Source organism: Desmodus rotundus, chromosome 3 (assembly GCF_022682495.2).
Source record: "Desmodus rotundus isolate HL8 chromosome 3, HLdesRot8A.1, whole genome shotgun sequence".
NCBI classification, from domain to species: domain Eukaryota; kingdom Metazoa; phylum Chordata; class Mammalia; order Chiroptera; family Phyllostomidae; genus Desmodus; species Desmodus rotundus.
This window is the reverse complement of record NC_071389.1, coordinates 35289255-35316142: the sequence shown is the minus strand read 5'-3', so window position 1 is coordinate 35316142 and position 26888 is coordinate 35289255. Positions and strand designations below refer to the sequence as shown.

The 26888-nt window shown below is 40.4% G+C and overlaps 1 protein-coding gene across 1 annotated transcript in view; it reads right to left on the bottom strand.

Annotated features, from left to right (window-relative positions):
- The window catches only part of ZYG11B (zyg-11 family member B, cell cycle regulator), a 73650-nt gene extending 67521 nt beyond the window's left edge, over positions 1-6129 (bottom strand). The window contains exon 1 of the mRNA XM_024571034.4: positions 5913-6129. Coding sequence (XP_024426802.2) covers positions 5913-5942 — 30 coding nt within the window. The 5' untranslated portion in view covers positions 5943-6129. The remainder of the gene's footprint in view (positions 1-5912) is intronic.
- Positions 6130-26888: the final 20759 nt, after the last annotated feature.

The window sequence follows — 26888 nt, the reverse complement described above, 5'->3', positions numbered from 1 at the left end:
CAGCCTTTTGCTTTTCCCCCTCATTAATGTATTCTGCAAGTGTATTCCCATCATACATCCCAAGCATTCAATGTTAAAAAAGTGTTTAAATACTAAAGACAGAATGGCATCAACATCTGATATTCAAGAGCTTTATAGAAGGCAATATGGATCAAGAACCATAAAACTGTACATACTCTTTGACCAATTTTCTTTCAATAAATAGAAATTAGTTTTATAATGGAAACAATGATACAAATATTCCTACAACCTCATAAAAACCCTGGGAAGGTGTTTGAAATAGCACCAGCTTTGGGGTCAGACAATCCTGTGCTTGAATCCTTCTCTGTCACTGATCAGCTATATAACCTCAGGAAAGTTACTTGATTTCTCAAAGCCTCACTATTCTTATGTGTGCAATGAGAAAATATCATCAACCTCAGGAGACTGTGAAGATTAATTAGGACATCATCTGATACATTGTGTGCTCACTAAATGAAAGCTATTGTATGAGATCATTCTCCTCTAAATAAATGTCCCAGTATTCAAGAATTATGTTTTAACATTATTTTTCTATTTTAATTACTACTAGCATTAAAAATGTTTCATTACATTGTAAATAATGAGTATTTCTTCCACTTATTGGTTAAATGTGTTTTTAAGGGCTAGCTTTAGAACCTATGAAAAAAGTAGTGTTTTAGCCAGCATTTCCCAATTGCTCAAGTCATTAAATTCAATACTGATGTCTATCTCAAATTTGTATATTTTTAACCATTTAATAAAATAATTATTAAAAATTTCCCCCTTTAAAAACAGAATAGTTTGAAAGTATCCAAAATTTTATTTGCTGCACATAAGTTAATTAATGGAAACTAGGAGACTGGCTCATGATATAATCACTCAATTACTTTAATTTTTTAAAAAAGATTTTATTTATTTTTAGAGAGAGGGGAAGGGAAGGAGAAAGAGAGGGAAAGAAGCATCAACGTGTGGTTGCCTCTTGCATGCCCCCCACTGGGGGTACCAGGCCTGCAACCCAGGCATGTGCCTTGACTGGGAATCCAAGTGGCAACCCTTTGGTTCACAGGCCAACACTCAATCCACTGAACTACACCAGCCAGGGCTAGTCACTCAATTATTATAACTTCATCTGAACACTGAACATCGTCACTGTAGTTTAAAATTATTTTTACTCTTATTATGAACTGTTGGTTAAAAATAAGAAAACATAGGCTACACTGATGATGAAACAAATAAATGAATGCATTAGTTGATCAGGATTCTTTTTTTAAATTTTATTTATTTTTAGACAGAGGGGGAAAGAAGGAGAAAGAGAGGGAGAGAAACATGAGTGTGCGGTTGCCTCTCACGTGACCCCTACTGGGGACCTGGCATGCAACCCAGGCATGTGCCCTGACTGGGAATGGAACCGGCGACCTTTCAGTTTGCAGGCCAGTGCTCAATCCACTAAGCCACACCAGCCAGGGCCGATCAGGATTTTTAAATGGTACTATATCAAGACAGCTCAGTATTTTGAAGCATTAAAAAAAAGAAGATAGAAATGTGGTAATAATTATCTCCAATTAGGATTTTCATTTATTGGAAATAAACTACAGATACTTCCAATGTTTTATTTGTGGAGATAAGCTTTCAAGTAGCAGCCTGGAACTATTCCTTTAATTTTGTCATTGAGAAACGAAACAGAACTATTATAAAAACCTGTTGATTTTTCTAAGTACGAAAATGCAATAATTCCAAATTTAAGGTTAGAAAGTAATTTATTATCTATTTTGATACCATAAATGTAATTAATTTCAATCTACATTGTAATATATGTCCATTTCAAATATGACAAATAATGATTTAGCTCATGTTAATGTGTCATTTCTAAAACAGGAAAAAGAATTTTGTTTTAAAGTATTTTGTTCAAAGTATTATTAAATAAATTACATATGTAATTTAAAATAAAATATACTTTACTTAAAATCACTCCTTTATCATACCATACAATTTTTAAAATGTGCACTGTCTGGTGTGGCTCAGTGGACTGAGCACTGGCCTGCAAACTAAAAGGTCGCTGGTTCCATTCCCATCAGGGCACATGCCTGGGTTGCAGCCCAGGTTCCCAGTTGGGGCATGTAAGAGGCAACCAATCTATGTTTCTCTTGTACATGATGTTATCTCTCTTCTTCTCCCTTCCTTTCCCTTTCTCTAAAAATAAATAAATAAAATCTTTAATAATAAATATGTTTTTAAAATTAAACCAGATTGGGAAGTGCTGATTCTCTCTACGTGACCTCATACATGACCTTTGGGAGACCAACTATTTGTAAATAAAGGACTTTGGTATAGTAAATGTACTTGAACATTCTCATGCATCCCTAAAGGCAGTACATATGAAAACAGGCCCTAAGAGCAAAATTGCAAAGCTATTATCAATTCTTTGTTTCTTATACAATTCCATAGCAATGTCTCTATGGAGAATTCACCAAAAGTGGTGTGCCAGATCTTCATATTTCATTTCCCTATATTCTCCTTCCTCCAATTAAATCACCATCACCATAACAAGGCTAGGGAGAAAGTTCATGTACTTATTTTTTCACTAAGACTAGTGCAATAGCTCTTCCCACTCCTAATCATGCTTCATATTGATTTATAGTGATCATCCTCCAAATCTCTTAATTGTGACATCCCTTCACACACACAAAAACCTTTCAAGGTACTCGGGGTCTTTACAATGAGACCAAAACTCCAGAGCCTGTGATTCAAGTTCCTCCACAATCTGACTGTAGGCTCACCTCGTCTCATTTTCTACTGCATCCTCAGTGCTAGAGTCACATATTTCCCAGAATACATCATAACTGCTTCTGTCTCAACTTCAACACTCAGGCTGGTCTCTTTGCCAAAAATGGCTTTCCTTCCCAAATATCCAATAAAACCCCACCTTGTTAAGACCCCCAGTTCAAATGTTCCCTCCTCAACCAACCTTCCGTATCTTTCTGATCATACCTAAAGTCATTCATTCATTCAACAAATATTTACTGAGCATTTATACACAAGACACTAGGTGTTAAAGATTCAATGATGAGCCAAACAAATGTGGTCTCTAACATTCACAGAGCTAGTACTTATTTCATTAGGTTGCTATGAAGATTACATGAGAAAAGTACGTAAATCAATTAAAGCAAGGCCTATTCAGTCATATTAGCTATTAGTGTTGCTACCCAACCATCCTATCTAAAATATCTGCCACATATACACATACATCACTTTATATCTTACTCTGATTTATTATTTATTTATGATTTTTATGAGTTTACTTGAGCCAAACTGACAACATATAGTGAGAAGCAAGATCTCAAATTTTCCCTGATTTATTTCTTCTTAGCATTTATAATTACTTCTCATTACATATTTGTTTATTTATTGTCTACCTTCCTCCCTCCCTAGGGACCATGTCTTTTTTTTTCAATCATTGTAATCCCAGTATCTAGAATATCACATGGCCCTTACTTAGAGCTGGTAAAAACCCACCTCTACATCAATGATTTGTATGGTCTGGGGTTGGATACAGATATTAACCAAATAATCACATCAAGAAATATAAAATTACAGTTGATATGTATTCCATGAAAGAGGGTTATATGATAACAGGTATGTGACTAGTATTGTTTTGTTTTGTTTTTGAGGGGTAGGCAGGGCAGACGGGTTTCCTTGAATTCCTTTAGCTGAAACCTCTAGGATATGCAAAGTTAAAATGGCCAGAGAGAATAGCACCATTGGTCGTTCACATGTGCTATTGCTTCTATCTGGTTTTCCACAACGCAATTCCTATAATTTAATACTTGTTTTCTTCCTCAAAGGAAGATCCTCTAGGAAACCATCCCTGACTATCCCATACCTTGATCCTGCAATTTTTCCATTATAAGCACTCTTCATATTTAAAATACTCTTTCTACTTGATGTCTATATTGTCCACACATATAAGATACAAAAAGGCAGGGGCCATATCTGTTTTATTATTTATAATATCCCAATGACAGCAGTCAATGGCACTAAAGAAATTGTTAGATGAATAAAAAATAAGGATTACATATTAGACTAGTGGTTCTCAAAGTGTGGTTCACGGACTAGGAACGTCAGCATGATATGGGTTACTGGTTAGAAATCCAAACTCTCAGGCCCTACTTCAGACCTAATAACTCTGGATGAGGCAGCCTGAAAGCTCTCCAGGTGATTCTGGTTCACGGTGAAGTCTGAGAACCTCTGTCTTACACATGTCAACTGCAGTCATGCATTGCATAATGACATTTTGGTCCATAACGGACTGCATATACAATGGTGGTGTACCATAAAGCCTAGGTGTGTAGTAAGCTATACCTAGTTTAGAGTAAGCGCACTTACTCTATGATGTACAAACAATGGCAAAATCACGTACCGATGCATATATCCCCATTATATTTAACTGGGCACTGGGAATACCAGGAAAAAGTAAGGCACAGTTGCTGCCTAGAAGAACTTATGTCTCAGGGGGAGAAGAGGTTAACACAATTGACAGTGTGATGGGTTGTAAATGTGAGAGGTTGTTGTGGAGGCAGACACAGGAGAATGACAACCCAAAGATGCAGAATCAGTGAGTTACAGAAAGTTCACAAATAAAATTATTTCATTATAAACCACTTTCCTAAAAAACAGATGGGGAAAAATATAGAAATTAGCTGACCCTTAAGAGAACATGATTACCAGGACGTAGATTTGACTAGAATGTCTTATTTCTCCCAAAAGCCAAAATATAGATTGCTGCATATGATGGAGAAATGTGTTGCGTGACCCAACTCAATGAAAAACCACCTGAAGCCTCAACCTATTTCAAAACAGGAAGGAGAAAAATTGCAAACGTAAGGGCCACTCAACTAAATTAAAAAAGGTCAAAACCATGAAGGCATGGAAGGTATTAAAGAGTACTGTCACAATCTGACTACCAAGCTGACTTTCAGTCTTTAGAAGCCCTGGTCGCTGCCTCCAAACATACAACAAACGATTTGCTCTGAGTAATAGTCAAATCTATAAATAAATATTTTTAAATTTTCCAAATTGTACATCCACATTTAAAGTCCCGCAAGATAAAAATACATTCCAAAACATTTTAGTTATTTCTGTCAAAAGGCTACATATCTCATAAAGTCATAGTATGCATGCTGGCCTCATTCCATCACTCCAAAACATACTTTCACTCAGGTTTTGCAATGACACTAGGTGCTAAGGCTTCGAGACTCTCCTGCAGTAACGCCTTTCCCCTCCACAAAACAAGAGGGAGAAGAAAGCTAACGAATCCCCATCTGCGCCTCTCGGGAAGCAATCGCCCTCAAATTGCTCCTGCTTAGATCCCTGAAACCCGGGGAAGGCAATGGGGACGGCTGTGAGAGCCGGGGTGAGAGAGGATGGCGGATAAAGGGGAGACGAAATGTGGATGGTAGAGGTCGAAGGGGAGAAATGATACGGAAAGGAGGGGGCAGTGGAGATAAAATGATGAAAGGGGGTAAGAAGCGGGAGCATAGAGCAGGAACGAAAAATGGGGAGGAAAAGGGGTAAGTAGCAGAGATCCCAAATGAGAGATAAAGGCAAAACGGTAGAGAAGAAAGGAAGGTCGGGTTAAAGGACGAAGGGGGGCGGCAAAGGGGAACGCGAAAGACGCTGTCACTGGGGGTGATTTAAAAAAAGGGTGTCACCAGGAAGGAAAGAGAAAAGGGGGAAATGTCACCCCAGCAGGTGGCCGGTGAGCACCGGGAAAGGAGGACCGGCTGCCGAAGGGGCGGAAACAAGCGGGTGAGGGAAAGGCGGGGCGCAGAGGGGGCACCAGAGCTGGGGAAGGGCAGGCCTGCGGGAGCCGGGGTGGAAGGCGGCTGCGATTCGGGCAGGCCTTGCTCCCTCACCATGGCTGTGCCGGCCTGGTCCTCGGGCATGCAGCCTCTGTCCTGGGCTCGGCGGCGGGCCGGGCCTGAGCCCGCCCCCAGGATGAGCCGGCGCGGGGGCTCCAGGAGGCTCCGGCGAGCGGCGGCTCCGGGCTCGGCCCAGGCCTCAGCCTCCTTCCCTCAGAAGCTGGAAGTGCAGCACCCGCAGCCGCAGCCGGACCCGGAGCGCAGACTCCGCCCCCGGGAGGCCCCGCCCTCGCCCACGAGCCCAAGTTTGGCCCCGCCTCCTCTATCATTGCGCAGACTCGGCTTTGTAGCCCGAGCTCGGCTGCCTTTCTGGCTTCTCCCAATCCATTGCCCTTAAAGGACTCGCACCCCCTCAAATCCTATCCTACCTTTAAAAATAAGAACTTTAAGTATTACGTCATTACGGGAAACTAGAGCACTGTCTCATTTCAGTCACCTTTGGCCCCTAGTGCTTGTGGTTGTCATTCATTAGTAGTGTCATAATTCTTCGTGATTTCAGTTCTCTTAGATGATTCTTCTAATGCCCTGGCCTCTCAGGTTCCTTTCCTCTAGGGATTGCCCTTGCCTCAGCTTCTCATTTCCACGTTCATACCTTCGATCTCTTCATTACCAAATTGTAACCACTCTAAAATCTCAATTTGAATCATCCAACTCTCTCACCACAAACCCCTTCCTTTCTAGCTCTGTTCCTCTAATACCCAAGTCCAAAAATTCTTCAAGTCCAAAAACTCTACCAAGACTTGCAACCCACTGATCCTACCTACCACCTTTTCACTACTCCTCACACTACCCTACATCCTCACCTCATTTTGAGAACAGCTTAGATTCTACTGCCCCTCATGAAAATCATTCCTAGGTTAACCTTCCTTTCTCCAGTTCTGCTTTCCTTTCCTTGTACTCACCTGACAAAACTCTAAACCTGAACCTGCAGCAAAACGGGGTGGGAGTGGGAGTGTTTGAGGAGTGGAGAAAAATTCAAGACCATACTGACTGGACTGATTGGTCTCCCTTTAAATGTATCATTATCCTCAAATAGGCCCCTAATGCTTGGCTATACTACCACATTTTTCTAGTTCCATACACCCTTCCATCCTACTAGATAACTATTTTTTTTAATTTTTTATTGTTATTTAATTACAGTTGTGTGCCTTTTCTCCCCATCCCTCCACCCCACCCCAGCCGAACCCCCCTCCCTCCCCCACCTCCACCCTCTCTCTTGATTTGGTCCATGTGTCCTTTAAAGTAGTTCCTGTAATCCCCTCTCCTCACTGTCCCCTCCCCACTCCCCCCTGCCCATTGTTAGATTGTTCTTAACTTCAATGTCTCTGGTTATATTTTGTTTCCTTTTTTCTTCTATTTATTATGTTCCAGTTAAAGGTGAGATCATATGGTATTTGTCCCTCACCGTCTGGCTTATTTCACTTAACATAATGCTCTCCAGTTCCCTAGATAACTATTTCACACCCTCTCTTCAAACCTTCCTTCCTCCTTTATCCTCACTTAACTGATTATTTTACTACTAATTCACTGAGAAATTGAGGCAAAAAAAGAGAGAGAACATCTTCAATTTCTCACTTGCCACCATGACTTCCAACTACCTACAAGTCTGCTCTGCATGTAACTCTGCTCCTATACACTGTCTTCCTTTCTTTCCTACTAATGACTTGTCTTTTATCAGAGGTCTTCTCAAACTATGAGCTAAAAGACTTAGTTTTTTTTTTTAATTCACAATCAGTTACAAACCATATATATGTATATTTAGATTATTTATTTATTTAATTTTAGACAGAGAGGAAGGGAGGGAGAAAGAGAGGGAGAGAAACAGCAATGTGTGATTACCTCTCACCCGCCCCCTACTGGGGACCTGGCCCACAACCCAGACATATGTCCTGACTGGAAATCGAACCAGCGACACTTTTGTTCACAGGCTGGCACTCAATCAACTGAGCCACACCACACAGGGCATGAACCTATATTTTTTAAATGCAATAAAAGTTATTAGAAAATAATATTAAAAACCAATACACAAAATGTAAGCCCAGATTTTTTTTAAACCATCATAACCACTTTTCAATGTACAATTCGGTAGTATTAAGTACATTCACATTGTTGTACTACCATCACACCATGGAGCTTCAGAATTCTTTTCATTTTGCAAAAGTGAAACTTCGAACCCATTAAATAATAACTTCTTGTTGCCTCCTCTCCACAGCCCCTGACAACCACCATTCTACTTTCTGTCTCTATGAATTTGACCACTCTAGGTCAGATTTTTTTATTATTAAATCCAACAGACACAAAATTGCTATACAATATTTAAAATTTTTAAATTTAAATACTTACTCTCTATTTCTGCCATAAACTGGTGACAAATTGTTCATAGACCATCACTAGTCCATAGGTCCCACTTTGAGTAGCACAGTGCTTGGTCCGTACTGTTTCATTGTCTCAGAGACAACTATCCAGCAATTCTCCCTCTCTTCTACGTCATCATTTTTGTGTTTTTACTTCCCATTGACATACCAACGTGAATTTATTTCTACCATCTCAAAAATAAAAAAAATATACCTCTTTTGGCCCAGCTTGATCTTCCAGCTAGTGCCCCATTTCTCTGCTCTCCTTTACAGCAAAAAATCTCACAAACGTGACCTGTACTGTACAGGATGTGTTGACCTCCTGTTTCTCATTTTCTGTGAGACCCTGTCTAGTTAAGTTTTCATCTCCACCACTCCACTGAAATGCTCTTGTCAAGGCCACCAGTGATGTCCGTTTATTAACAATGGTCAATTCTCAGTGTTACTTGATCAACCAAGAGCACTAGACACACGTGATTATTTCCTCTTCCTTGGCTACATGATACTCCCCTCCCCTAGTTTTTCTGTCTCACTGGCCGATATTGGTTTCTCCACGATATCGCCCCAGTCAATACTTTCACCTTTTAACCTTTTCCATTTATAGTCACTCCTTGATAATCTTATCCCATCATATTACTTTAAATGACACCTCCATTCCAGACCTCTCTTCTGAATTTCAGATTTATATATTCAACTGCCAACTAAACATCTTCCTTTGTATGTCTAATAGATTTCTATTATTCCTGGTAGCCACCAATAAACTTCCCTTTAAGACCTGGTGGCCATGAATAAGCCAACAAACAGCAGATGGAATAAGACCACCAATATTCATTTAGACCACCCATGATTTACTCTCTGTCTGATCTGGGAGTCACCCTTCCTGAGGACCTGGTGGTAGTAAAAAAATATCACCAGAAAAAAACAAACAAACAAACAGGGTTTTGCCATCCAGAAAGAATGAAGGCACAGTTGCTCTGTAATCAGTGAGATAGAATAGAAAGTACAAAAGTACAATCAAATATACTTAGGAATTTAGTATGGTAAAGGTAAACTTTCAAGTCAGCATAAAAGAAGGTGGAATTATATTTGGTATTAGAAAAACTGGATACCTATCTAGAAAAATTTAACTTGGATCTACACCTCACATTATTCACCAAGATAAATTTCAATTACATCAAAGTCTCAAATGTAAAGAATATATACTTTAAGGAACCATAGAAGTTTTTTTGTGTGTGTGTGTGTTTTACTTTTTAAATTTTTATCTGCTTAAAGATTTATTTACTTATTTATTTTTAGAGAGAGGGGAAGGGAAGGAGAAAGTGAGGAAGAGAAACATTAGTGTGTGGTTGCCTCTCACTCGCTCCCTACTGGGGACCTGGCCTGCAATCCAGGAATGTGCCCTGACTAGTAATTGAACCGGCAACCCTTTGGTTCACAGGCTGGCGCTCAATCCACTAAGCCACACCAGCCAGGGCTATTTTTATTTTATTTTTAGAGAGAGGGGAAGGAAAGGAGAAGGGGACAGTGAGAAGCTTTGATGTGTGAGAGATACATCCATCAGTTGCCTCTCACATGCCCCCATCTGGGGACCTGGCCTGCAACCCAGGCATGTGCCCTGACCAGGAATCAAATCTGTGACCTTTCACTTCACAGGCCAGCACTCAATCCACTGAGCCACACCAGCCAGGATGGAGAAGTTTTTACGTTAAAATGAGGAATGTCTCTCAAAGTACAGGGTATAAGACAAAACCCAGGTGCTATAAAAGACTGGTAAATTCAACTATATAAAAACCAAAGAGGTCTATAAGGCATAAAATTATCTTAAGAAGAGTAAGATGGCCCCAGCTGGTGTGGCTCAGTGGATTGATTGAGCGCCGGCCTACAAACCAAATTGTCACCTATTCCATTCCCAGTCAGGGTACATGCCTGGGTTGTGGGCTGGGACCCCTTTGGGGGCATGCAAAGAGACAATCACACACTGATGTTTTTCTCCCTCTTTCTCCTTCTCTTCCCCTCTCTCTAAAAATAAATAAATGAAATCTTTAAAAAAAAAAAGGAGAGCAAGATGACAAATAACTATATGTATGCTTGCATTTTATGTCATAGGAAAGTGGATAATTTTTATATTTATATAGAGAGCTGAAAAAATAAGAACAAACACCCAAGGTGAAAAATGTATGAAAAATATGAACTGGTAGTTCACATAGAAAGAAGTAGAAATGGATCTTAAATGCTTGCTCTTACTCATAATAAAAAATGCAAATCACAATTTCTATGAAATAGTATTTTTCTCCTCTCAGATTGACAAAGATCTATAAGAATTAAGGGGTGGTGAACACACAATACCATATACAATTGGTGTATTTTAGAATTGTGTGCCTGAAACCCATATAATTTATTAACCAATGTCACCCCAATAAATTCAATTAAACAAAGACTGATAAGACACTGTGTGGTGAGGGGGACATTTGACAAGTACTCTCATATTTTGTTGGTGGGAGTGTAAATTGTAAAATGTTCCATGGAGGACAATTTATCAAGTGTTTAAACAGACATTCCCTTTGACTCAGAATTTTACTACTAAAAATTTAATCTATACATATGCTCAAGTATATGTACAAGCCTTGCAGTTGCACAAGATTGAAAACAAATGTTTATTAATAAACATTCATAACATTTTGCTAATAAACTTGTCAAATAATAGTGTAATTCTACCATGCATACTCCGCAGCCATAAAAAAAAAGGCGATAGTTCTTTGTATGCTGATATAGAATCTTCCAGGTCTGTTGTTAAGTAAAAAAACAAGGTCCTCAACAATGTATATTGCATGCTGTTGTTCTTGTAAGAAATTATGGTAGCAAAATATATTCATAATCACTTTATTTCTGCAAAAATATCCTTGGAAAAAATTAACAGAAACTAGTATCATTGGTTACCTGATTGCTGCTAAGAAGGACAACAGCATGGCAGGAAATAGTAGAAGGGAAACTTTTCATAGTATAACATTTTGTATCTTTTAATTTTTTAATCATGAAAATGTATTACCTAACCTAAAGGTAAATAAATAAAAATTTAAGAGGTAATCATTTAGAGCCACTTCTTTATTTTACAAGTAAAACAATGTTTTACAGTGAAGAATGATTTTATTGATGTTCCTAATTTTAAGAGATTCTGTACACTATTTTATTCTTGTTGAATTATTAGAACTAGATTGGTAGGTAGTTATCGTAACTTTGGTGAATATAATCAAACTCCTTTGGCAAACACAGTTTATAACTTCACGTGGACAAATACTGTTTTCTACAACAAACACTCTAACAATTCATAATTTCAGGTTACAAATTGAGATTCTTTGGAACTACTAAAATAAACCTTTACATATTATTGGGAAGCACTGCTCCTCTGGATAAACATAGAAACTGAACCTTATGATCAAAGATTCAGAGTAAGTATAGCTGTAACTTAAATTCAATGATAAATGGTACATAAGTATACACTAGTCTTTCATCTTATCTATGGAAACAGAAATTAATGGTTAATTCAGTGCTCCACCCTCTCAAAACCACTTGTATCCTTTAAAAATTCCTGCTATTAAAATTTTGGGCCTTTGTTCTCTAATTATAATCAAACTGAACCTGAGGTTTCAGGACTTATAATAATTTATTTCTCCAAAAATTCAATTGTTTACAGAAATTGAAAGATTTCTTCATAATTTTAATGATGGCTGATTATTATTATTATTATTATTATTAACAGAATATCAATTCCATTTTGCTCTAGAATGTAAAGCTAGAGGCAAAGAGGGGATGGGAAGCTATAGGAAGGTAGAATTCAGTTCAGCAAAGGGTAGAGCATTCTAAGAGCAAGAACTGTCCCACATAGGACGGGCTACTCACAGTAGTAAACGCCTGGTTACCAGAGAAGTTCAAAAAGGGGCCTATTTACAAAATGTTGTGGATACAATAGACAGGAGTTCTATAAGGAGTTAAAAAAATAGAATCAGTGATTGTTTCACATTCCTCCTAATTCTAAAAGTCAGTGGTTCAAGAAAGTTAACTGCAACAGCAAAGGAATAGGAATTTCAATACAATTCACTTATTTCCAAGGCAAGATTTTCTGTTACTTTTAATATCCAGTACCCGGAATCTTTACGGGAGGGAACCATTCTAAAGTTCCACTGTCTTTTGTACTTTGTTGAATAATGAAAAAGGCTACCAGTTAAAAATAAACAAGCTCCTCCTTAGCAATTTAATAAGGGGAAAACAAACACTGAGTATGGTGAAATTTCAGCGGGCTGCTCCTGAGCATGAGGTGCTGAGCTCCATTCCAGCTATTCTTCAGAACCCAAGACTCGGGGCAGACATTTCCAACAAGCACCATCTATGAAGAGTTTGCCCTGGTTGGTTGGCTGACTACTCTCCATATAGAGCTAGACAATATCAAAGAGATTTTTTTTCAGGGCTAAAAGTAGCAATCCAGATACAGACTCTAGCAATTCCTCACAAGGTCACAGCACACAGTTTTTTAGAAAGCAGTTCATCGGGCAACCTCACATTTCATCTTCAGGACAATCCCCTGGGACTGGTAGAAGGGATTATTATCCTATTTGATAGATGAGAAAATACAGGCTTAGCGATTGGAGACCTCACCAGTCAGCTATGGAAGGGCTAAATCTGACCCCAGAGCTCATCTCATTCCATGACCTCCCAGCCTTGGAGGAGACTGGAATTTCTAAGATAGGAAGAACCAGGTGAACAAGGGGTCTTTCTAATGCATCATTTTCTACTATAATTCACCATCAATTTCTGGTGTTTATCAGAATCAACTGGAGCACTTCTAGGTTCTTCCTCCAGGGTTTCTGATTCATTAGGTCAGGGTCGGGGCTCAAGATTTTGCATTACGAGCACATTCCTAGAAGATGCTGATGATGTTGGTCCAGGAAAGAACTGGGAGAACCACTCTCCTACTCTATCCTTCCTTCTTAGTGTCTTCTATCAGATGTCAGAAGGCAAATGAGGATGATTTGAGCAGAAAAACAGAAGGGTTTTATACCTCCCTGGACTGCTGCCGAAGGAGAAGTGTACTGTCTCAGGATGAGACTGAGGAGCGCTGTACCAGGAGCCAGAGGATTGCATTCTAGTTCCCTGGCTCTGACACAGGGGAGGAGGGATTTGTACCTTTAATTAAGGCCACTTGGACCCTTGAGATACGGAGGCCTTGGGCAAATCTTTCTCACTGCAGCAGTGGGTTTGATCATCTGTAAAATGTCTGAGGGGATGAGTGGTCAGGAGGGGTAAACTCCAAGGTCTCTACCAGTTCTAACATTCTGGCTCTGTGCTCATCTAACCAGAGTCTTTATTTCTCTAGGTACCTTTGCCTCCAAGGTATACAGAGAGTAACTAATATTAAACATGGGTCACAAGAACTCTGAGAAATCAAACTGTGTTTAGGAAATCCTCTTCCTACGAAGGCTCCAAGACCTCATGTCCTTTGGAGCTGGTGAAAACTCCTGACTGTGGAATCAGACATGATGTCTCCAGAGAGGAGAAATGTAGATTTAAAATCAATTAGCTATCTTCTCATCCTGTCTTAATTAAAAAGGAACCGTGGACAGAGGGATTTGTACAGAAAGGAAATAAACTCTTTGGACCTATAAGTACAGTGATATAAAATAAACCTTCTCACGTGACTAATCAGGCCGAGACAGAGGTCTCTAATAAGATTATATTCTACCATGCTCTGCTTTTTAATATAAGTTACAAGTTCTTCCTGTATTTTCCTTTTATTGTAAATAGACAAGGTTAACTTCTAAACCTTGTAAAATGTTTCAGAGAGTTGCATAGAGGCACAAAACATGTTTATTGTGAGAAATAGTATTAGTTTGAAAAATCTGCCTACTATTATTCACTTAATCTATAAATGACCTCTTTGGAGTTTTCTTTTCCATTTCTTTTCTTTTTTAAAAACTTTTTTTGTTGTTGTTCAAGTACAGTTATCTCCATTTCTCCTCACCACTCCCCCACACCCCAGCCATCCCCACCTTCCACCCCTGACCCCCCCCTTGGTTTTGTCCATGTGTCTTTTGTAGCTGTTCCTGAAAACCCTTCTCCCTTCCCCCCCATTACTCCCTCCCACCTCCGCTCTGATTACTGTCAGATTGTTCTTTATTTCCATGTCTCTGGTTATATTTTGCTTGCTTATTTGTTTGGTTGATTAGGTTCCACTTATAGATGAGATCATATGGTATTTGTCTTTTACCACCTGGCTTATTTCACTTAGCATAATGCTCTCCAGTTCCAGCCATGCTGTTGAAAAGTGTAAGAGCTCCTTCTTTCTCTCTGCAGCGTAGTATTCCATCGTGTAAATGTCCCATAGTTTTTGATCCATTCATTTACTGATGGGCACTTAGGTTGCTTCCAGCACTTGGCTATAGTAAATTGTACTGCTATGAACACATAGCACTTGGGTGCATAGGTTCTTTTGGATTGGTGTTTCAGGGTTCTTAGGGTATAATCCCAGCAGTGGAATTGCTGGGTCAAAAGGCAGTTCCACTTTTAGTTTTCTGAGGAAATTCCATACCATTTTCCACAGTGGCTGCACCAGTCTGCATTCCCACCAACAGTGCACAAGGGTTCTCTTCCATTTCTTTTCTTCATTCCCCAACACACAGTGAAGCCTCTGGGGGTAGAAAGCAGTTCGGCAGTTAAGTCTTGTTTTTCTCCCTGAGGTTCCTGGGTTTAGCATAAAGATGGCTTTAGCTATTTCTGATTCAAATATCAAGGTGAAGTGTATTCCACAGAACAAGAATCAAAGCAGAGCTTAAAACTTTAAACCAAGGAGGGGAGATGAAGGCTGTCCAAACTTCTAGTATTGAGGGCAGGGAGGAGTATGTGTCCAAGGTAGACAAAGACCTGACCATTAGGTGGGGTGTCCAAGTGGCAGGGCCACATTCTAGGTCAACTCTTGAGGGCTGGTATCCCTCCCTCTTCACTGCTCTCATCCACTAACCACATTCACGGAAGACCTTGGCACCTGACCCAGGCTTTACTCTGCGGCAGTAATCGTCCAAGTGTGGCCCTTTAGACCACTAGCACCAGCCTCACCTGGTAACTTGTTAGAAATGCAAATTCTTGAGCCACCAAGACCAACAAAATCAGAAATTTCTGGGGCCCAGAAATTTGTGTTGTAACAAGCCTTCCAACTGATCCTGATCCATAGTAAGGTTTGAGAACCACTAGGCTACTGCAATCAATCCTCCAACTTGGGTGACTTCAATATTCACCTCAGTGACCCATCTAGCACGCTGGCCTCTCTGCTCCTTGAGCTTCTCACTTCTAATGACTCTCCCTTCCACTTCAGCCACCCACTCCCATGTTCCAATCTTATCAAATTCAAAATGTATTATCTCTGACGTCTGAAAACATCCTTCACACACGTCACAGTCTCTTTATCTCTGTACTCTCTGTGCTTTCCTCGAATGGTGGCAAACCCTCTGATAACTTCATGTAGACAGGGAGAGACCAGCCCTATATTCTGATGAGTCCAAAACTTTTCTCCCAAATCTTTCCTCCAAGCTTCTGACCTGTGCATCCAATGCCAAATGCAAACTCTATCTGGATAGCCCACTGGTATCTCATAGCAAGAGGTTCAAAAATTAACTCTCTATCTTTCCCCAAAACTTTTCCTTTTGTCGCGCTCCCTATCTCAGGAGCACAGGGCCACAGATGAGTTTTTAAGGGTGACTTGGGTGTCATTTTTGACATCTTCCTCTCCTTTACCCCTTACAGCCAAGAAATCACTCAAATTCTACCAATTTTACCTCCTGCGGGTCATATGTAAGTTATTAACTTGTTCTTCAACAGATATTGAGGCCTGCAAAGCCCTCACCAGACCAGGAATTCTATAGGTGATTTATTTCTCAAATATTTTCCTCCTTGATATCCTATTACCAGTGCCTTTGTTTAAATGGTTCTCAATCCTGACTTCATATTAGAATCATCTACAGATTTTATTTATTTACCTTTAGAGAGAGAGGAATGGAGGGAGAAAGAGAGGGCGTGAGAGAAATACATCAATCAATTGTCTCTCACACACCCCTAACCAGGGACCTGGCCTGCAACCCAGGCCTGTGCCTAGATTGGGAACCGAACCAGCGACCTTTTGGTTTGCAGACTGGCACTCAATCCACTGAGCCACACCAGCCAGGGCAGAATCATCTAGGAAGCTTCCAAAATTACACAGCCTTGGCCCACTACCTAAATAAACTAATTTAACCAGACTGAGCCAGGGCTCCAGAACAGGAGTTTGTTTTCATTTTTTAAGACTTTTAACTTTTTTAAGGAAATTTTGGATTCACAGCAAAATTGAGAATTACAGAGATTTCCAAAATACCTCTTGCCTCCACACATGCATAGCCTCTTCCATTATCAAATCCCTCACCACATGGCCAAAGCGGTACATTTGTGACAATTGATGAACCTAAACTGACACATCATAATCAATCACCTAGAGTCCACAGTTTACATAACAGATAATTTTGGTAACAAAAAGGTCATTGAGTTAGAGGTTTAAAACTGGAGACAGCTTTCAAGTACTTGGAAAGTTGCTCAACATCATTAGTCATTAGGGAAATGTAAATTAAAACAAAAATTATCTTTTTAATCTATATTTCACTTTTGTTTGGAACTTTTCAGTGGCCCTAGATCTCCTATAGGATAAGGTCAAACCCTTTAATCTGACGACTGCAGCACTTTCCCATCGAGCCTGTGTCTATGCCTTGGGCAACCACACTTCCATTTCATGTTTCCTAGCTCTGCTATGGCCATACTGAACTGTTATAATTCTTGGCATATATAGTACTATTTGAAGCCCCTTTTTGTTTGCTCATAGCATTCCATCTGCCAAGAAACCCTTCTTGCTTTCTTCAATTGTGTCTTCCATTTGCCTTTAATACTCACGTGTCTTCTCCTTTGGATGGCCTTTACTGATCAATCCCTCGGTAAATAAGTTAGATGTCCCTTATGAGCTTCCCTCTATAGCAGCACTATACGGGGTTGTCTCCCAAATAGGCTGTCTTTAGGGCCCAGAACACGGCCTGACTGGAGGAATTAATTTTGTAGGATCCACATGTCCCTTAAATGTCCTCTGGCTGAAGTGCTAAGACCTCAGGAGAAGCCAAAGCCAGATCACCTTTAGGATATCTTAAAATAGCCCAGACTACTCAGACAAAAAACCTTCTTTCGTTTTCTTTTTAAAGATTTTATTTACTTATTTATTTTTAGACAGAGAGGAAAGGAGGAAGAAAGAGAGGGTAAAAAACATCGATGTGCGAGAGAGATGTGCAAGAGACACACCTATTCTATCAGTTGCTCTTGCAGAGCCCCAGCTGGGGACCTGGTCTGCAACCCAGGCATGTGCCCTGACTGGGAATCAAACCGGCAACCTTTCAGTTCCCAGGCCAGCACTCAATCCAGTGAGCCACACCAGCCAGGGTAGAAAATGTTCTTTCAATCACAGGAGTATGTAACAGTTGAAAGATAAAACATTTTTAAAAGGAGTAACGTAGTACTTGTTAAGAGCAGAGACTGGAGCAAGCCAATCTGTCTGGGTTTCACTCCCAGCTCATACTTACTAGCTGTATGATCTTGGAAAGGTTATGTGACATTTCTGTGTCTCAGTTTCTTTATTTATAATATTTCTATGAAAATTCTACTTATAGAGTTCTAGTGCAGATTAAGTTACTAATGTATTTAAAGCTCTTAGAATAGGACTTGGCAGGGTATAAGTATAATATAAGTATTAACTATTATTACAAAATCCTCCTGCCAATCCTGCAAGGTAGATATTATTATTCCTATTTTACAGATGAGGAAACTGAAATTTAGAGAGAGGAGTGACTTGCTCCAGGTTATAGAGTTAACTTGGCTCCCAGGTTTGGTAACTAATCCAGATCTCATACTTGATATGCACATTTTTTTTTCTTTGTCTTTAACTCTTCTGTTACTTTCTGTCAGGGTGGAATGGGAGAAAGAAAGATGTGGCAGCTAGTTTGGAACAGTCACCCCAATCAGACTATTGGGGCCTTGTCTCCAGGGTACCCTTCTGCAGAGGGTCATCTCTCCACAGGCTACAAATGTTGCATCTGTCATGGACAGTGTGTGTATATAAATTCCAGTTCTCCAGGCATCCTTACCTGTCATCTGCTATCCGCCAGTGTCATAGGCCTTTCCTAGGAAGTCATATGCATGTAAATAATTTATTCTTCAACAAATATTAAATGAGGTTTGGCTAAGTCCTCATTCTTTTTTTTTAATATTTTATTTATTTATATTTAGATAAAAATAAATAAAGGGACAGAGGGAGAAAAAGAGGGAAAGAAATTTTGATGTGTGAGAGATGCATCAATTGGTTGCCTCTCTCGCACCCCCAACCAGGGACCTGGCCCACAACTCAGGTATGTGCCCTGACTGGGAATAGAACCAGTGATCTTGTGGTTTGTAGGCCAGCACTCAATCCACCTAGCCACACCAGCCGGGACCAAAGACCTAATTCTTAATTTAAAAATTTTTCAATTATAGCTTATACTCAATATTATTTTGAGTTAGTTTCAGGTGTAACAAAGCCCTTCTTAAACCTGGAATTCTACGGGTGTCAAATTCCCTGGCTAATGATAACTCTTCTATTCAACAATCTCTCCACTGGACCAGGTGCCTCTTTTTTGTGTCATGCCATATGCTGGACACTGAGGGTACAGAAATAATTAAGACATAGCTTTTGCCCTCAAGGTGCCCAAGTCTTGTGGGGAGAAAAGACAGACAACAGCAAAACAATGTGATCAGTACTTTAAATTTTTTTTTGTTTATCTTTAGAGAAAGGGGAAGGGAGGGAGAAAGAGAGGGAGAGAGACATCGATGTGCAAGAGAAGCATTCCTCGGTTGCCTCTTGCACATGCCCCAGCTGGGGACCTGGCCCGCAAACTAGGCATCTGCTCCGACTGGGAATCGAACAAGCAACCTTTCCTTTTGCAGAACAACTCCCAGCCCATTGAGCCACACCAGTCAGGGCTGATCAGTACTTCTCTAAAAAGAAGCATAGTACCTACCAAAGCACAGAGGAGGCGTCCAGCCCAGTGGAGCCTTCAGAGAGGGCTTCCTGGCAGGGATACTACTTGACCTGGGCTTTGAAACACAAATAAGAATTACCTAAATTAAGAGGGAAGGAAAGAGTATTCTAGATATAGGGAACAGTATGTGTGAAGGCACGAAACCGGGCTCTACAGATAGTTTTGGATGATGCACGAAGAGTATGTAGAGGAGTGGAAGAGACAGCTGGAGAGGCAGGCTGGGGCAGTTTATAGCACAGCAAAGGTAAGGAACTTATACTTCATCTTTAACACTACATGACATTTGGTCACACTGTGTCCCTGAACCACTGCTTCTTACTGACAGTCATCATTTGGTCATGAAGAAGCGCAGATCAATTTACCCGTTCATTTAGTCACTCATCAACATGTACTGAGCACCTACTTGTATCAGTTCTTATGTAGGGACTGGAAGCCTCAGGCTCACGATTTGAAATCTTGTGAGCTTTTTAGAAGACACTAAATCTCAGCCCAGACTTGAGATGATTTTCCCCGAAATCGGATCCCTTCTTTACCCTTGGTGTTGCTACCTGCTGTGTCAGTTAGGCATCCCTGAGCATGCTGCAGTGAAGCAGTGAGGGGGCAGGTTATGGGAATGACTACAATCGCAACAACTAAGCCAGTCAGCCTGAGTGCTGCAGGAGTGCCTCCTATGTCCAAGCACAGGGAGAGAATATGAAGTCCCTGCTCTCTGGGAATTCACAGTCTCAAAATGCAGAAAGTTATACCTGGAAGACACCTTAGAAATCCTTAGTCACATGGGATAAATTGAGCTCTTGCAAAGTGCTTGACCATGTAGGGACCTGAGACATGATTTCCACCCTTAAGGCGCTCACAGTCTGGTAAAACAGGTATTGTAAAAACAGGTGATCACAGAGCTTCAAGAGGTGGAGGAAAATTCAGCTGGCTAACCACAGCCCACTGTCAACCAGTAAAAGTTAGGAAAGTATCCTAAACAAAGACTGGGGGTGTCATGTCTGAGCTGGTATCAAGGGTGTCACAGTCTGAGCTGAGGTTAGAGAGAAGTGGGAAGGACAGCCCACACAGAGAAAATAGCTTGAGGAGTTCAGAGAAGAGGAGAGCATCAGAGGGATCGGCTCATCTCATATAGGTGGAGAAAGCATTCAATATCAAGTGCAGTGGTAAGCAGGGGTCAATGCTGAGCTAAGGATGTGGCAATGTAGAGCCATTGGCTTCCAACATGGGGGTGACAGTTAGATCTTCATTTTAGAAAAGCAAGGCAGAGCTAAGCCCCTTTCATTGCTGAGCTCCAATGTACTCATCTGTAAAATGAGGCAAAGAGGATCTTCAAGAGGGTTTTCAATGGATGTGTCCTATGAGTCCTATTTAAAGCAGTACTTCTCAAACTTTGTTGTGCCTCTGAATCCCCCGAGGATCTTGTTAAAATGTAGGTTCTGCTTTAGTAGGTCTGGGCGGGGCCCTAGAGTCTGCATTTCTACCAAGATTTCAAATGATGCTGATGTTGCAGGCCACACTTTCAGTACAAAGGATTTAGAGTTGTTTCCAACCTGTAAATTCTGTAAGTTGTAGATTTTCTGCTTAGAAGCAGTATCTTAATTTTTACAGTGTTTGAAGATTTACGAAAAGGTCTACCTTCCTGATCCCCTTTTACTGCTTTCAGGAATTCTTCCTGAAAAGAATTATTTAGTGGTTGTGTGAAGCATCCTTAAAAGTTAGGTATTAAATTTGGTCTGTCTCCTCACAGACTCGTGGTGGGCTAGTGATTATGAGTTCAATGTTACAGATTAGGAGACTGAGGGTCTGAAAAGAAAATGGACTTAGCCAAGGCCAAATACTGTAGAAGCAGCAGAACAGGAATTAGAATGGAAGCTTTCTGACCCCTATTCCACCGCTGTTTCCAGCATACATCTGTGCTCCTTCAAGCATCCATTCACTGAACACAGATTTATTGTCTACCAGCTACATTTCGGACCCATCGCAACGCACGAATGTGGAGAAAGTTACCTTTCAGTGCTGGAAAGAGTGAAATGTACACACGCAGGGGGAGAGGAAGGCTTATTGGAGAGTGTGGCTTATTGCTGAGATGTCAGTTCTAAAGATGGATTATAAAGTAAACCCAGTCGGTATTAATTTCTGACTCTTGCACATACATTCATCGAATATTTACTGTACCCTAATCTGCACCAGGCCCTGTGTTAGATTCGGGTGACATAAGCATGAGTCAGACGAGTCTCAGAGAGCTCACGGCTTAATCAGATTTGGCATTTCACTGTTTACCAGTCCCTTCTCCACCATGAGTAACTGCTGCCAGTTGCTGAGTGCTCAATATATGCCAGTGTTGTACTAAGCCTTATACATCGTTATCATAATTATTTTAGTGAATCCTCAAAAATCTCATAAGAACAAATACTAACTGAGGGCAAAGGTTTTTGTTGTTTTGTTCATTGATGTGTCCCTAGAACCTAGAATAGTGCCTGTGATGTAATAGGCCCCTAAAAAAATTGTTGAATGAATAAATAAACAATTGTTGTGAAAATACAACTATCGCCCCCATTTCACAGATGAGTAAACTAAGGAGCAGGTAGGTAAAATGCTTTGCCTCAGGCTTCCCAAAGAGTAAAAGTCAGAACTAAGACACTTTTAGAAGCCAGAATTGTCTGACTCCAAACCCAGTGGGCTTCATGCATTGTATACCAGTGATTCGTAAACTTTAGCATGTGTCGCAGTCACCTAGAAGGTTCGCTTATACACAGATTGCTGATCCCCAGAGCTTCGGTTTGCTGATTTGTGGTGGGGTCAGAAAACATTCATTTCTAACTTCCAGGTATTCTGATTCTGCTGGCCGAGGGACCATACTTTGAAAACCACTGCTCTATGCCAAACTGCCTCCCAGTTTCTTATTTATTTCTATCAGGTAAATAGAGATTAATATCCCATGGAGAATGAGGACAATAAGGCCAGAAAAGTAACACAACTTGTTCAAGTTCCCACAGAAAGTATGAGATTCCAAGGTTAGTGTGATTCCAAAGTCCTTATTATTTTTGATGGACGTTGCTGCCTCAGATAATGATGTATGGGCAAGGGACACAGAGGTAACAAGAGACAAAAAAGAGGGAGGGTGTTTGTCAGGAGGAGGTGAAGATAAAGTTGGAAAGGTCACCATCCATCTTCTTGTCCTGAGGAAGGAGACCATGGCTTCCATGGCTCTGTCATTAACTTTCTGTGCCCTGGGCCAAGCCTCTTCCTCTGTCTGGACCTCAGTCTTCTTCTCTGTAAAGCAGGGGCCTTTCCAGCTTGAAGCACAGCCTGGGAGCCTCAAAGACAGGCAGGAATGTAGAGGTTGCATTGAATCCTGTTTCTGATAGCTTTGCACTGGTTGGAAGCCATGCAAGTCATGTGGGGATTGCGTGATGTGCAACCGTGCTGCTGAAATGCAAGTCTGAGCAGAGCTGGCACCTGTCATGGCCTTTCCCTGTTTTCATGGGAAGAAGGATGCAGGGAGGCAGGGCTGGAGGCTAAGCAGGCTCGAGCTAAGGGACTGGCCACAGCAGGAAGGGCAGGGCACCTCTATGACTGACAAACCCAATGCTGAGGGTTCCCAGGGTACCTGTAGAGGATGAAGAACTGGTGCCTCCAGGGCAACCCTAAGAAAGCCTAAGCATCCTGAGCCTTTGGCTGCCCACAGCTGCACCAGGCTGCACCACCCTGCACCAGCCACTGAGGACCCCTTGCTCAGTTTAGACACAAGTACAAATCCCAGGGCTTCAAAGTGACATCACAGCAAATGTGATTGGTCTTGTCGTTCCCCATTGGGTGAATCCTGTCTTCTCTCAGATATGTAACCTTTGGGAGAGGCTTGTTGGGCCATGTTTCCTTTAAGAAATCACTTTACTTCTCTGAACCTTATTTATAAAATGGAGATATTAATACCTGAAATGACCCATAAGACACTGAACATGTCTAGGGAAGACATCATGTCTTTAAAAAACACTTACAAAAGTAATATATGATTATTATAAAAATAAAGATAGCCCTGACTGGTGTGGCTCAGTGGACTGAGTGCTGGCCTGCGAACCAATCAAACAGGTGGGTTCCATTCCTAGTCAGGCAGGGCACATGCCTGTGTTGCAGGCCAGATCCCCACTAGTGGGCATGCGAGAGGCAACCACACATTGGTGTTTCTCTCCCTCTCTTCCTCCCTCCCTTGCCCTCTCTAAAAATAAATAAACAAAATTAGAAAAAAAAATAGAACACATACGCTGCAAGTCTCCTATACACTATTCTCTCTCTCTGTTCCCCAGCCCATAGCTCACTATTAAGAGTTCAGTGTATTTTCCCTGTTTTTTTTTCTACTATACCAAAGGTTATTTTTTAAACAAAAATTAAGTTATACTATGCAACTTTTTTCACTTAACAATACATTTGAATATCTTTCAATGTTGACATCAATAGACTTATTTCATTCTTTTAAATGTTTACGTTGTACCAAGTCCCCTGTTCTTTTTTTAAAAAGATTTTATTTATTTTTAGAGAGAGGGAAAGGGAGGGAGGAAGAGAGGGAGTGAAACAGCAATGTGTGGTTGCCTCTTACCTGGCCCCCACCTGGGACCCTGCCTGCAACCCAGGCATGTACCCTGACTGGGAATCAAACCGGCGACCCTTTGGTTCACAGCCCATACTCAATCCACTGAGCTATGCCAGCCAGGGTCAAGTCCTCTATTCTTGGATATTTGTTGCTTCTATTCTCATAACAACACCATCAACAAAAACAAAAACTGCAGCAAATATTTATTTGTATAAGAATTTCTAGAGGATACATTCATGAAAGTTTAATTTCTGGATCAAAAATATAAGCATATTTTAATGACATCAAAAGCATAGGCAAGAAAAACAAAAATAAACACATGGGATTATATCAAACTAAAAAGCCTCTGCATAGCAAAGGAAATGATTGACAGAATGAAGAGGCCACCAACCTAATAGAAGGAAGTGTTTGCAAATCAGATATTTGATTAGGGGTTAATCTCCAGGATATGTGGGGAACTCCTACAACTCAAAAGCAAAAAAAACTAATAACCTGTTTTAAAATAAGTTAGAAGCAAGTCCCTGGCCCTATACCTCAGCTGGTTAGAACACTGTCTTGATACACCACGGTTACAGGTTTGATCCCTGGTCAGGGCACATACCAGAAGCAACCAATGAATGCATAAATAAGTGGAACAGCAAATTGATGTCTCTCTCTCAAATTGATAAATTAAAACAAATGAACTAGGGACTTGAGTGGACACTTCTTCAAAGAAGATGTACAAAAGGCCAATGGGTATATGAAAAGATGCTCAAAGTCACTAATCATCAGGAAAATGTAAATCAGAACCACTATGAGACACCTGTCAGGATGGCTATTATTAAAAAAAAATCAAATACAAGTGTTGTTGAGGCTATGCAGAAATTGGAATCCTTGCACACTGTTGACAGGAATGCAAAATGGTACAGCTATAGAAAACAGTATGGGTGTTCCTCAAAAAATTAAAAACAGAGTCAACATATGATCCACCAATCCCACTTCTGGACATTTATCCAAAAGAACTGAAATCAGCATCATGAAGAGATATTTGGATAAATGGTCACTGCAGCACTATTCACAGGAATCAAGATGTGGAACAACCCAAATGTCCATTGACAGGTGAATGGATAAAGAAAATGTGGTATATGTGCATACATTGGAATACTATTCAGCCTCAAAAAAGAAGCAAATTCTGCAGTATGGTACAACTTGGATGAACCTTGATGAAATTATTCTAAGTGAAATGAGCTTATCACAGAATGACAAATACTGCATAATTCCATTTATACGAGGTGTCTAAAATAGTCAAATTCATAGACTTAGAGAATGGAATGGTGGTTGCTGGGCCTGGGCAGGGCAGAGGAAATGCAAAGTTACTAATCAAGGGCATAAGTTTCAGTTAAGCAAAATCAGTAAACTCTAAAAATCTGTCCAATAAACTCTAGAAGTGTATAACACTGTACATTGTACCAATATTCAACAATAACATATTGTACACTTAAAAATCTGTTATCAGGATAGACATGTTAAATGATCTCACTAAAATAAAATAAATCAAACAAACAAAACTGCGAAGTGGTGCCCTGGTTGGTGTAGCTCAGTGGATTGAGCGTGGGCTTGTGAACCAAAGGATCACCAGTTCAATTCCCCATCAGGGTGCATGCTTGGGTTGCTAGCCAGGTCCCCAGTAGGGGGTGCATGAGAGGCAATGACACACTGATGTTTCTCTCCCTCTCTTTTTCCCTTCCCCTCTCTAAAAAATAAATAAATAAATCTCTTAAAAAATGCAAAGTGGCTGCAGCATTTTGCATTCCAACCAGAAATATATAAGGGTTCCAGTTTTTTACATCCTCATCAATACTTGGTATTGTTTGTTGTTGATTATAACCATTCTAGTAGCTGTGTACTGGTATGTCATTGTGGAAACATATTTGTGTTTTACCATACTGGGTGAATTTTTTTGTGCTTGTTGCCCATTTATATGTCTTCTTTGGTAAAATGTCTACTCAAATGTTTTGCCCATTTTTTAAACGTTGTCTTTTTATTGTTGAGTTGTAGGAGTTCTCGTATACAAGCACACTGTGAGAGAGACGGTTTGCAAATATTTTCTCCCACCGCCCCCTAAATATATACGCACATTTTATTTTATTTTTAAAAATATTTTATTTATTTTATTTTTAGAGAGGGGGAAGGGAAAGAGAAAGAGAGGGTGAGAAACATCAACGTGTGATTGACTCTCACGCGCCCCCTACTGGGGACCTGGCGGGCAAACCAGGCATGTGCCCTGATTGGTAATTGAATGCGCAACCCTTTGCTTCCTACGCCCGTGCTCAATCCACGGAGCTACGCCAGCCAGGGTATATACTCACATTTTAAATGTTAATAAATATTACCAAATTGCTCTCCAAAGAGGAAGCATCAACATATATTCCTACCAACAGTGTATGGGAATGCTGGTTTCTGAGCATCTTCACAAACATGGCATGTCAATCCTTGTTAACCTATAAAATGAAAAATGATACCACACTGTTTCTAATTTGCCTTTCTTTTGTCATTAGGGGGAGCATCTCATCTTGTTTATTTACCAGTGCTTTTCCTCTTCTAAGGAAAAGCACGTTCTTGTTGAAACTTTGCATTTTTCAATTTTGCGTCCCTTAAGCCCTAATCATTATTTAGCATCCAGGAAGTGTTTGTTGAATGAATGAAGAGTAATACTGTGAAGAATAAATGAAATAAAGTACTAAACTAAAGTACTAATTAGAGATCAATTAATATTAGTTGAATCTATGTCTGGAGTCAGGATGTGAGGGCTATAATGCTCTTGACTTCTTCCCCTTCAGGATCTGGGGTGGTCTGCTGAACTCCAAGGTTCCAAGAGGCCTGGTTTCTCTGGAGCTTCTCATTGTGTGCTTTTTGGAAAATAACTCCT